Source organism: Carcharhinus amblyrhynchos, chromosome 9 (genome assembly GCF_965287045.1).
Source record: "Carcharhinus amblyrhynchos chromosome 9, sCarAmb.v2.hapA, whole genome shotgun sequence".
NCBI lineage: Eukaryota > Metazoa > Chordata > Chondrichthyes > Carcharhiniformes > Carcharhinidae > Carcharhinus > Carcharhinus amblyrhynchos.
Window position 1 is genome coordinate 21536319 of NC_137332.1, and position 12669 is coordinate 21548987.

At 42.8% G+C, this 12669-nt stretch overlaps 1 protein-coding gene across 1 annotated transcript in view; it reads left to right on the forward strand.

Annotated features, from left to right (window-relative positions):
* The window catches only part of LOC145348262 (glycogen debranching enzyme-like), a 100613-nt gene extending 89729 nt beyond the window's left edge, over positions 1-10884 (forward strand). The window contains exons 30-34 of the mRNA XM_080196464.1: positions 1818-2029; positions 6109-6206; positions 6651-6738; positions 6838-6971; positions 9383-10884. Of these exons, the coding sequence (XP_080052590.1) occupies positions 1818-2029; positions 6109-6206; positions 6651-6738; positions 6838-6971; positions 9383-9500 (650 nt within the window). The 3' untranslated portion in view covers positions 9501-10884. The remainder of the gene's footprint in view (positions 1-1817; positions 2030-6108; positions 6207-6650; positions 6739-6837; positions 6972-9382) is intronic.
* Positions 10885-12669: the final 1785 nt, after the last annotated feature.

Below are 12669 nucleotides of genomic sequence, written 5' to 3' on the forward strand. Positions count from 1 at the left end.
TTTTTTTTATTAATTCATGGGGCATGAGCATCGCTGGCCGGTCAGCATTTATCGCCCATCCCTATTGAGGTCAGTTGAGAATCAACCACATTGCTGTGGCTGTGAATTCATATGTAGGCCAGACCAGGTGAGAATGGCAGGCTTCCTTCCCTGAAGGACATTAGTGAACCAGATGGGTTTTCCTGACAATCGACAATGGTTTCATGGTCATCATTAGATTCTTAATTCCAGATTTTTTTATTGAATTCAAATTCCATCATCTGCCATGGTGAGATTCGAACCCTGGTCCCCAGAACTTTAGCTGAATTTCTGGATTGGTGGCCTGGAGATAATACCATTGGGCTTGTCCTCCTCCTTGCTTTCTGAAGTCGATGGCTATCTCCTTCATTTGTTGACGTTGAGGGAGAGATTATTATCATTGCACCAGTTCATCAGATTCTTTATCCTTCCTTTGTGCTCCATATAACTCAAACCAGTGGAAAATTCCCCCTCCCCCCTTTATTCCCATTAACTCCCGTTTTGTTTGGACTCCTTGATGCCACACTCCGCTAAATGCTACTCTCTCTCCATCTCTTGAATTCAACTCTCTTATCTGTGTTTGGACCAAGGTCAGAAGCTGAGTGGCCTTGGCAGAACCCAAACTGAGCATCAGTTAACATTTATAAAATCAGAACAGGCTGGAATCATTGAATTTATTCAAGGCTTAGTTGGATAAATTTTTGACTGATGAGGGAGTGAAGCATTATGGGGACAGATAGAGAAGTGGAGTTGTGATCACAATCAAGTCAACCGTGATCTTATCGAATTACAGAACAGGCTCAAGGGGCTGAATGGCCTACTCTTGCTTCTAATTCTTGGGTTCACTCCCATTGGTGAGTAGGTTTTGATGAATAGGAATATAAATAGACCATTCAGTCCCTTGAATTTTTATCATTCAATGAGAATTGTACCTGATTTTGAGCTAATCCCACATACCCTCCTGTGCCTCTAATATCTTTGGCGAGGAGAATCTATCCATCTGTATTTTAAATTTAACAATTGGCCAAGCATCATCCACATTTTGCAGGAGAGTGTTCCACATTTCTACCATGCTTAGTATGTAGTTCTGTTTCCTAACTTCACTCCTAAAATATCTGGATCTAGTTTTTAGGCTGTGTCCCCTTATCTTAACAGGGGGATAGGGCCTGGGTAGGAATGTTGTCAGTGCAGACTTGATGGGCCAAACAGCCTCTTTCTGTACTCTCAGGATTCTATGATTTTATCTTAAACTCTCCAAGCAGCAGAAACACTTTCGGACTGTTAACCCAGTCAGTTCCCCTTAATAGTTGAAAGCTGTGATCAAATTGTCCTTTAAGCTTCTAAATATCTGGAGTGCAACCGCTTTTAATTGATTAAACACTTCAAATTGAAGATTAAGGATACTTTTTCTTTTTGCTGCCTGAGGGGTACTCTGAATCATCCAGCTGTTATGACTCCCACACAATCTCTTTCGCAATCGACTCCACAAATCTTTGACTCAGTTGACAAATATATTAAAAAATACTTCCTCCTCTTTACGGTTACTTTAACAACCATTTCACCTTGACGTTAGTCCAATCCAGTTAAGCATTATAATTAAAAATATGCAACACCATAGTTTTGTTTTGCAAGAGAATTGTATGAGTAACCAAGTTGGTTAGTCTCATTGCTGGGACTTCAGCCATGTGGCACAAGCTTCACTGAGGGCTGCAAAATAAGTTTGTAACTTTGACTTTTGACTTCCCTGAACCTGCAATATTGTTACGGTGAACTATCAATTATGCTATTATGCTACACAGGGAAGGAGATATTGATTACGTATGAGCAGTGGAACGAAAAAATACAAGAGAACTTCGAGCGGTACTTCTTTGTTTCCGAAGATCCGGATAATCCCTTTGAAAAGTTTCCCCACATGGTCCACAAAAGGAACATTTATAAAGACAGCTATGGTGCTTCCAGCCCTTGGTGTGATTATCAACTGAGACCAAACTTCCCGATAGCCATGGTTGTGGTAAGTGGTTGAATTTGCCAGAGTAAATGTTGTTTGTTTTTAATAGTACAGTTCTAAAGGAATAAACTTATCACTAAAGAGGCCACCATTTAAAAGCAGGATTCCGCTGAAATGAAAGCAGAAAATGCTGGGAGCACTTGGCTGCTCAATCAGTATGTGTGGCGAGAGGAGAGTTAATGTTTCAGGTGGGTGGTCAACTTGTAACATTGAGCAGAATTTTCCTCTCCTGCCAGCAGCAGCTTTCATGGTGGGTGAGAGCAAAAAATTTGCAGAGGGGAAACAAAATCAGATTCCCACGGGGTTGTGGGGGAGGGGGGAGTGGGTGGAGAAATGGTTTGGAATTTTCCCTTTGCCCTTCCCTGGTGGGTCAGGTATCCCGCAGATTGTTGGGAATACCAATTGCTTCCAGTACCATGTCACGACTGCTTACTAATTGTGCAGCTTGCAACATATCAGCGGGAATTCAGACGTGTGTGAAACATGTTTGGATTTGAATGGTATGCAGCAGGGTGCATCAGGTAGGTGGCAGATGAAGTTCGGTGCAGAGAAGTGAAGTGATGCATTTTGGTAAGAATAACATACAGGCAATACAAATTAAGGGGCCAGTCCTAAGAGGGGAAGAGTGTCCTTGGTGTATATGTGCCTATTCAATTGCAGATGGCATTAGGGTGTTTCTCACCCCTACCAGTGCACTCTCCTCTTGCAGGTATCAGGCCTCCCCAGCAAACATAAGGGGAGCCCTCCCACGGGGCTATTCAGAGGGTCCAGCCCTGGCACTGCCAGGTTGGCATGGTACCAGAGCATTGCCTGTGCATGTCCCCCTCTCCCCAGAGCTATACTTATCTTTGCGCCCCCAGGGGATCCCCACAACTGAATCTCAAAGAATTCCAGAGCTGTTGTAAACCTCGCCGATGCTGGCTAGGTTTGAACATTGTGAGGGTGATCATGTGGCAGGGGCGCCGGCTGATTGTATGCAAATTTATTGAAATCCATTACGATGAGCTTCTCATCCTCGTGGGCGTGAACCTTGTTACGTAACCGGCAAGGAGCATGCCAAATCCGGAAATGTGATCTCTCTGGAGATTCTGTTTCCCCATTCAGTCTAGACTTCCCACCTTTGTTCACTGCCGGAATGACGACGTGGGTGGGAATTTCTCCACAGGCAGGACTTCCAGCCCAATCGCCCAGTCACTTGTTTTGTGGCAGCAGCCCCCCATTGGCCAACGGTGTAATCATCTGGTCCCAGCACTGTCAAGAAGTTTTCCTGTTGTTTGCCCCCCTCTGCTGCTGGAAACATACAGCAGGGTGTTTCTTTAAGTAGGAAATGGTGGGCGTCGTGGTGGTACAAGCACTGCTGCCTCACAGCACCAGGGATCCAGGTTCAATTCTGGCCCTGGGTCACTGTTTGTGTGAAGTTTGCACATTCTCCCCGTGTTGTGTGGGTTTTCTCCGGGTGCTCTGCTTTTCTCCCACGCTCCAAAGATGTGCGGGTTAGATTGATTGGCCATGCTAATAAATTGATCCTAGTGTCAGAGGGAGTAGCAGGGTAAAAATGTGGGGTTATGGGAATAGGGTCTGGGTGGCTCAATGTGCCAAATGGCCTCTTTCTGCCCTGTAGGAAATCTATGAACTCTATCTAGGAGCTGAAGATCCCACCAGCAGGACCAGCCAGAAAATCCTGCCCAATGCCTTTTGGTATCATTCAGACAGAAAACCCCAGAATTCATTGGCTTCACAAAACAATTGTACAGTTGTTGCAGCATTCTTCCCATGGCTGCTTGCAGAGGCTCATCATTTGACCTCGGACTGTCACTGTCTTTGACCGCAGTGGAGGTGTTCTCCAGATTGTGACACTGAGCCTAATCCACAGCTGTGAGCTACCAAAGTGTCTGTCTCTGCACAGTTGGAGTGCAGATCATAGAATCATAGAACCCCCTACAGTGCAGAAGGAAACCCTTTGGCCCATTGAACTTGCACCGAACACAATCCCATCCAGGCCCTATTCCCGCAACCCCACACACTTGCTGTGCTAATCCCCCTTTCAATTCAGCATGACCGATCCACCTAACCAGCACAACTTTGGAGTGTGGGAGGAAACCAGAGCACCCAAAGGAAACGCGCACAGACATGGGGAGAATGTGCAACCTCTGCACAGGCAGTGACCCGAGGCCGGAATTGAATTTATGGTCCCTTATGCTGTGAGGCAGCAGTGCTAACCACTGTGCCACTGTGGTGTGATGGGAAGAGAAGGAAGGGGAGAAAAGAACCGTAGAATACCTACAGTGCAGAATAAGGCCATTCAGCCCATTGAGTCTGCACAGACTCTGAAAGCACATCTTACTCATACTAAAAATTACACTAACAGTCAATTTAAGATCATCAGTCAGGCTTGTCATGTAGCTTACTTGTGCTCACTAGGAGCTCCATAAGTTCACATCCAAACAAAGGAATGTGTCCAGAAATTGCACCTTTTTTAAATAAACAAAAGTGTGAAGGACAATAACTCTCTAGTATATTCATCATGGCAACATCTGAACCAATCTTAACTGACTAGCCAACCAATTAGCATTCCTTTTCTTGTGCATTATTTTTTTTTCCTTTTGAAATTTGGCGTTCTTGCCAAATCATTGCCACCCTGTGCAATGAACGTAGTGACGCACCTTCTTTTGATGTCTCCTCAGAGTCTGCCTCAGCGTCCACCTTTGAGGTTGGCTGGGGCTTACATCGGCCTTGTTTGTGTGCCTGAACCTGCCAGTGCCTGTAAGAAATAAATCAGTTCAGTTCATGAACAGGTGGCATATGTGATTATATGACCCTTGCTGTGAATGTCAGGAGGTGATCAACTGGTGGACGGCTCATCCATGGTGGCAAGGCTGATCTCACCTTCTCTGCAGGAGTCATCCCTGTCAACTCAACAGCATTCTCCTTGGATTGACTGGCCCTCCTCCCATCTGGGATCTTCCCTGTTGTTGAGGACAACCTTAACCCACATGGAGACAAATGAATGGAATATGATGTGAAAGGATGGAACAAAGGTTGGGAAGCATGCTTGCCTGCTGTGTGGGGAGCCCTCCCCTGTTAGGATTAAAGATGAGTTAGTGTAGCATGATGGGATGCTGGTGATAATTGATGTTGATGTGAGACAGTTAGTACTGATGTACGTCCCTCATTAATATGATATGAGATCCTTGAGCAGTGTAAGCCTTTAACTGCATGATGCCATGATAAGAGAGAGGGTGAGATTAGAGAGTTCCTCATGGAATGGATAGATCATTCATTATCTTGCACCGGATTGCATTTCTGGGCATGTGCCAGCAGAGAGTTGTTGCCAAACCTCATTGCAGCTGCCGCCTTATGTACATCTATCTTGAGATGTCTCCTAAAGGCAACTGGGTTGGAGAGGGTGGGTATGTGTTTGGGTGCTGTCTAACTATGACACCTGGACTTTCAACCACACTAGATGACGTTGGAGCAAGTGAATAGTGTTACCTGCCGAGTGATTTGGTGAGACACTCGTCTATGATTAATTAGCTTTTCTAGCATGAACCCTCCTGTCACAAAACTTAGTTTTAAAATTGAAAACTTCTGCCAATTAACAGTAATTCCCTCTCCACAGGTGCCACCAGACCTGCAGGGCATTTCCAGCACCTTTTCTGCTTTCATACCACAATTTAAATATGAATAGAGATTGGCTTAACATTTGAATTATAAATTGAGTGGTGATCTGTAATCATTTGTGTGTTTTGTTGCTAAATCCTGATCTTGGTACCATTAATATTGCCATCCAACCAGTGGGAAAACCTCTTGACTTTGATTCAGGAGGCGGCTGGATATAGCACTTGGGGAGAATGGGATCAAAGGTTATGCGGAGAAAGCAGGATTAGGCTATTGAGTTGGACGATCAGCCATGATCGTAATGAATGGTGGAGCAGGTTCAAAAAGGGCCAAATGGCTACTTCCTGCTCCTTTCTTCTACGTTTCTATGTTGTCTCTCACAAATCTGACTTATCCATAATGACATGAATGCTTAAATAAAGCCTTATTGGACAGCAATAAAATCAATGCTTTTTATTTGCCAGGCCCCTGAGCTTTTTACTCCAAGAAAAGCATGGCAAGCTTTAAGAATTGTAGAGGAGAAGCTGCTTGGACCCTTGGGATTGAAAACATTAGACCCAGAGTGAGTTAAATTATTGCTGATCATAATACTCCCAGTTTCTAATAAACTGACTGTTGTAATGAAAACAAACTATTACTGGATAATGATCTGTAATGTCTGTCTTTTTTAAGTAAAAAGAAGTGGCACAGTGAGACAGTGGTTAGCACTGCTGCCTCACAGCACCAAGGTCCTGGGTTCGAATCTCAGCTTGGGTCACTGTCTGTGTGGAGTTTGTACATTCTCCCCGTGTCTGCATGGGGTTCTAGGGATAGGGCCCGGGTGGGATTGTGGTAGGTGCAGACTCAATGGGCCAAATGGCCTCCTTCTGCACTAGATTATTCTATAAGTACGGAACTCGAAGTATTTCTTTTGGGAGCCTATTTATGGGTCCCCGTTTTGTGCAGTTACCCACACTGGACTCTTTCGCTAATATATACTGATGTTTGTTTTCTCTTTCTTGGTTAGTGACCAGGTTTACTGTGGCGTTTATGATAACTCTATCGACAATGACAACTTCAACACATCCAGAGGCTACAATTACCACCAAGGACCAGTAATTATTCATACTATGTTTCGTCAAGTTTAGCTACAATGCTTTTTTTTCTGTGCATAATGTCACGATGGAATTTTTATATATTCTTTTTCATTCTAGGAATGGCTGTGGCCTGTAGGATACTTCTTGCGTGCAAAGTTGCATTTTTCAAAGATGCTGGAAAAGAAATTGTATGAAGACACTGTATATTTAGTGAAGAATGTTCTTTCTCATCATTATGATTACTTGGAAAAGTAAGTCAATAATTCCAAAAACTCAAAAATAGCTACATAATTCAAATTTCGTCTACAGATTTGTTGTTTTTCTTTGCTCAGTTGCCACCCAACTTGCATCAAATCACCTGTCTGTATTTTGATATCAACCATAGTGTTGTTTTAGGCCTCGGGTGCCGCATTTGTTAATTTCTTTCATAAATTCTAATCCAGTTGATAGTAAAACATACAAATCAGCTAAGGCATAACTTTCCAAACAAATTCATCTAGGATGACAAACAGAATTTCAAACATTTGTGGATGGTGTAGAGGCATCTGGCAGAAAATTAACCTTTTAAAGAAACTGGGGTGATTCTCCCATCGCCCTGTGCTAATTGTTTTGCGTGGCGGGCCAGGGGAATTGCGCATCAGCCGATTTGTGGGATCCCTGCAAGTATTCGCACTGCGCTTGTGTCACCCAGGCCCGGATTTCTGGCAGCGTCTGTGTGAGGCTGGAAATTGGCAGGGAAGAGGGGCTAGCATTTAACATAGTATTTAAATGCTATTAGCGGGCCCAGGACTGAATTCTCCGGCCCGCTAGCCCCCCTCATCCTGCCAGAGTGTTTCGCTCCAGTGGCGATTACACTAGCTCCCACTTTTAGGGAGCTTGCAGCCTGACCCTGCTGGAGTGAGGGGGAAGGGAGGGGGCAGCAACTGGGGCTATGCAGGGGTAGGATGATTGAGGCATGTCCCCTGGGTATGGGCAGCACCCTGGCAGTGCCTGACAGGTAAAGTGCTCATGCCCCAGGGGCACCATGGCACTGTCCAGCAGACATAGGGCAGTGCCAAGGGGATAGAGTCTATTAAGGAGGGGATGGGACCTAGGGGCAATCGGTGGCGGTGAGAGGTCCCGCTATTACTGTGCATGGAGTACGATGGGGGCTGGAGAGAGGCCAACGATTGGGGCAGGCTGGGTTGGGTGCTGGGGAGAGGGGGAGCTGGAGCAGAGTTTGCTGGATTAGGGGGTCATCAATGCTGGGGGGCATGAGATCAGAGTTTGGGGAAGGGTCAGGGTTCGGGGCTGGCCCGCTAATGGATGGGGAGCCGTAATTGGGATGTTGGGTTTGTGTGTGGGTGGGTGGGCAGCAGCAGTGCAGGGATCATGCGCAGAGGCCCGCTGGTTTCCACCTCTCCAGCGGGCATAGGGCCCATCCCCTGAAATGTAATGATATTCACGATTGCGACCTCTGCATTGCACAGAGTGTGGGAGATTCTAGTCTGAACTCCCAGTGGGGGAAAAAAGGCGTGAATTGCTCCAGTTTTCACTCAAATTCGTTTCTTTGAATTTTTTGGGGAGAATCGCCCCCAGCGAAGTTGTATTTTTATTTCATGGCTATAGCTTCTAAGCTTGTGCTGCTCCAAGTCCTTGTTTAATATTTTTAAGCTATAGTATGTGATTGGACTTTTTAAAAAGTTCTATGAATGTAATGGGTGGAATTTGCAAGTAAAATCCCACCTTACTGCTTTTATTGTTTGAGTTAACTCTTGTGCTTCTAATAAATACCTTGGGTAAAGTTCCTGGGAATGACCTTTGCTTCTACATTGGATATTGATTTTTAGCGCATTGCAGTGGGACCTGGAACTGTGTTCATGAAAGTCCCAGGATCAGATTTTCATATCTTATCTGAGTGCCATCAGTCTCTTAAAGGGACATTGAATTCACACTGGTCAAGACCAAGTTATGTCCAAGCAGTCAGTTGCTTTATTTCCACAATAGGTAAAGCACTCTTTGCAGCTTGTTCTTGCATGGTTACAAAAACGAAGAATGCATGAGAGCTGAACGTATTCAGTCTGTTGTTCAACTCAATTTAAAACCCGACTCCAATCGTTTGGTCAACGGCAATGCTGGTTATATTGCCACCGCCTGCAAAGTTTTCACCAATCTGAGAATATCCAGAAGATTGGCGAACGTAGGAGAGTTGGGGGAAGGAGAGAACGTGCCCCCTTTTTATGCCAGTAGCTGCCAGTACTCAGCTTAAGTTTGTAAAGATCTCAAGTGTTTGAATGAATGGGTGGGTGGTCACTTCAGGATGGCAGCCTGATTGGAGCGTGCTGGTTAGGTTAGAAATGGTGATTGGATGGATTGGTTGTGGTGCTCACTTTGTTATGCTGGCTAATCACGGAATTGGATCCAGTTTTAAGCTGTGTCACATGTCCGGGAAAGTATCCAGCTTTGAGAAAGTTTCATCTGAACTCGAAACTTCAGCTCTTTTCTCCCTTTACAGATGCTGCCAAACGTAATGAGATTTTCCAGCATTTTCTCTTTTGTTCTTAATGAAATCAATGACCGAGTTATTTTTATGAAAAATAGGATTAAAGACTATCAAGCTGTGTGAGATACTAGGAATCGCAACATGTTGATTTACTATGTGTGTTTCTTTTAAACTTTGCAGATCTCCCTGGAGAGGTCTTCCAGAGCTTACAAATGAAAATGGAGGGTACTGTCCATTCAGCTGTGAAACCCAGGCCTGGTCAATAGCTACCATCCTAGAAGTCCTATATGAGCTCTGAAGTGCAGTATGTTCTTGTTGCCAATTGCAATACATCGACTTAAGGTGTTCCTTTTGTGTTCCTCCATAGTATTAAATACCATTTGCCATTTAACCGTGCGGTTTCTGTGATGCAATATTTAAAAAAAGCAGATCACATCACAGGGACAGGACAAAGTTGTGACCTTACAAGAATTATATAATCTGTCTTCCTTTTAAAGTGCTAAAGTGATTAGTATAAAAACGAGTTTTTTTTTAAAATTAGTGATATAACGTGTTGTGATATTAACGGAGGTGACCTTTTCTGCTTATCTGGCTGTCAGCAGTGTTGCACTGACCTGAAGCAAGCTTGAAACTGCTTGTCCAACAGTGTGTCTGTAGATCTAGAGCTTGACATTTGAATGGCTCCTGACTGTGTTTACTTAAAAAGGATGCACTGTGCAAATCATAATTTGAACTTCATTGTAGTTGTCACCATTATTGTGCTTATCAGCCAAGATGCAATTAACCTGAATTAACGCATTATGAATGGATTGGAAGGTTGGAATTTTACATCAATATTAAAGCACTTTCAGAAATGTTTTGGATGAGTCACAATAGTGAGGTGATGTGCCAGGGAAGCATTATCTTGCATACTACTGTGTACAAGCTTATTTTATGCCTAATGGAATGAAAATTATTTGAAGCACTTGCATGACATTTGCACATTGAGTTGTAATATTAGAATTTTAATATTCTTGTTTAATGAAGAGGGAATTGGGGGGGTGGGCATGATATATTCAAAGTTTTGACGGTGCTGTTAGTCTCAACTACACTGTACTAAGATTGTGATGGCGCTTAGGCAGAGAACCATACGATATGCATGTATTTTTGTATCTAATTAAGGAAAACAAAATCAAAGAACGCAATGCCCGAGATTATCTGTAGGTAATTTCAGTGTTTCTAAAAATTTCAATAGTCGAGATTGTAGAGTTGCCTTCAGTTTTCAAAAATGATTGTCAATACCAGAATTGACTGTTTCATGTTAAAACATGCAGAGTCTAAGTTTGCCTCTTAGCAGTAGAAGTACTTGTACTCACTGGACCAGGCAAAGGAGGACAGGCAAGCTGATTGGAGGATAAGATCATAGTTCAAATACCTCAATCAACTTTTCTATCTTCATTCCCAAGTATATTGTTCAATAATGTATATTCTCCAGTCAAACTTTCCAAAATATTGAAGAAACTAGCATACTTTTTTCAAATGATGCCACTTTTCACTCAAATTTGGGAGAAGGTTAAATTTAAAAGGCGGCAGCAGTTTCTGTAGCTATTTTGTGTATTGTGAGGAAGGATGCCTACAAACCCAACAGACTGTGATATTGTCTACCAATATGATTAAGTATTAAACAGCTCACTTAGACTATGCCCTTTGCGTCTGTGTTTTTTTTCCCACCCATGTGGAGTCCCTCAACGTGTTTGCAAATTTGAATAATGTATAGCTGTTTTCTCAATCATGTTTCATTATTTACATATGTTTATAGTTTTGAAATACAATACTTCATTGTTTAGCATCTGGGATCTGCAGGCTTACAGAAGGGGGATTTCTTGCATTTGATTTATTTTAGTAACTACGTTTTGATAACACAAAAATTTGCCACAGTGTATTTTTGTTTGCAAATGTAGAACACAACAAAAATTTGGATTCAGCGGTTATTTGCTGATTTTATTTATCACCTGTTGAAGGAGCAGCTTTTCGAAAGCTCATGATACCAAATAAACCTGTTGGACTTTAACCCAGTTTGTGAGACTTCTTACTGTGTCCACCCCAGTCCAATGCCAGCATCTCCACATCATGATTTTATTTTTATTTAGGAAGCATGTCCTATCCAGAACTGCCTACTTATTGTCAGGCAGAGCTGCTTTAAATAAAAGTTAATGAAAACATTGATCATACTTTGAGAATTGTGTTCTAGATGTTTGTGCCTCTGAGATGTTATGTCTATACTGCATTGGGTGTTCGGCATCTGAATAATGAAATTCTGGGCTCCAATGTACATCAATATAAATAGTATGACTGGATTGTGGCAGCCATCTGGGCTGTTAGAGTCGCCATAGGTGCTTATGATTATATGGCCGAAAGGTTTCCCATATATGCTGAGGAACATTAGTGATGAAGAAGTATGAATTAGGTTGATTGAGCGTGCTAATTTGCTCCTTAGTGTCGGAGACTAGCTGTTAAGTACATGGGGTTAGGGCTTGGGTTGGGATTGGTGTCGGTGCAGGTTCGATAGGCCAAATGACTTCCCTGCACTGTGGGGATTCCAGGGTTCTGTGGGATTCTGTAGAGCAATATTGGAATTGATGCATCAATAGTTAACTATTATAGGAAATAGTCTTATTAAAGTATCACATACTTTGGAAGAACTGTGATTCTCTCTTCTCTATACATTGGTTTATTTTTCCACCTGGTCTACAGGCTTTCGAATTGCATGCAGATTTTTGCAGACTGATCAGTACCATAATGAGATAAAGCAGCACTGATTAGTTCTTAACTTTTTATTGACTCCGTATTAAAAAAATCACAAAACATTCATTGTTCATAGGTTAATTTTGTTCCACGACTTTGATCCGATCCAGCACTGGGAATGAGGCAAATGTACAAGTACAAGGTGAATGAAAACCATGTCTTTAAAGTGGAACAGTAGTACTATATCTAACAGGCATCAAATTCCTGAGGCATTTTGAGAGGATGGGTTATAATTAAGTGCTTAGGTTATTGAATAGAATCATAGAATCCCTACAGTGCAGAAAGAGGCCATTTGCCCCATCGAGCCAAATCCCAGCAATCCCACTCGGGCCTATAACTATACTTGTAACCCCACATATTTACCCTGCTAATACTCCTGACGGGGGCAATTTAGCATGGCCAATCCACTAAACGCGCATAAATTTGGACCTGAGATATTTTGAGTACTTGAGATATTTTGGAAGAGTGATTTAATATTTTTGGGTCCTATGAATATATGAAGATATTAAACTGAAAAATAGGAGACTTAACTGTCATTCACTCAGGAATATCTGAATTTTTTGTGCATCGTGCTGATTAAAACCAGTGCAAGCTGAATTCCTCTCCTTTTTTTATATAACCTCTTCAAGCAATGTCGGTCTTGAATCCCATTTGCTGTAGAGTTAATTGCATTTTCTTCAACT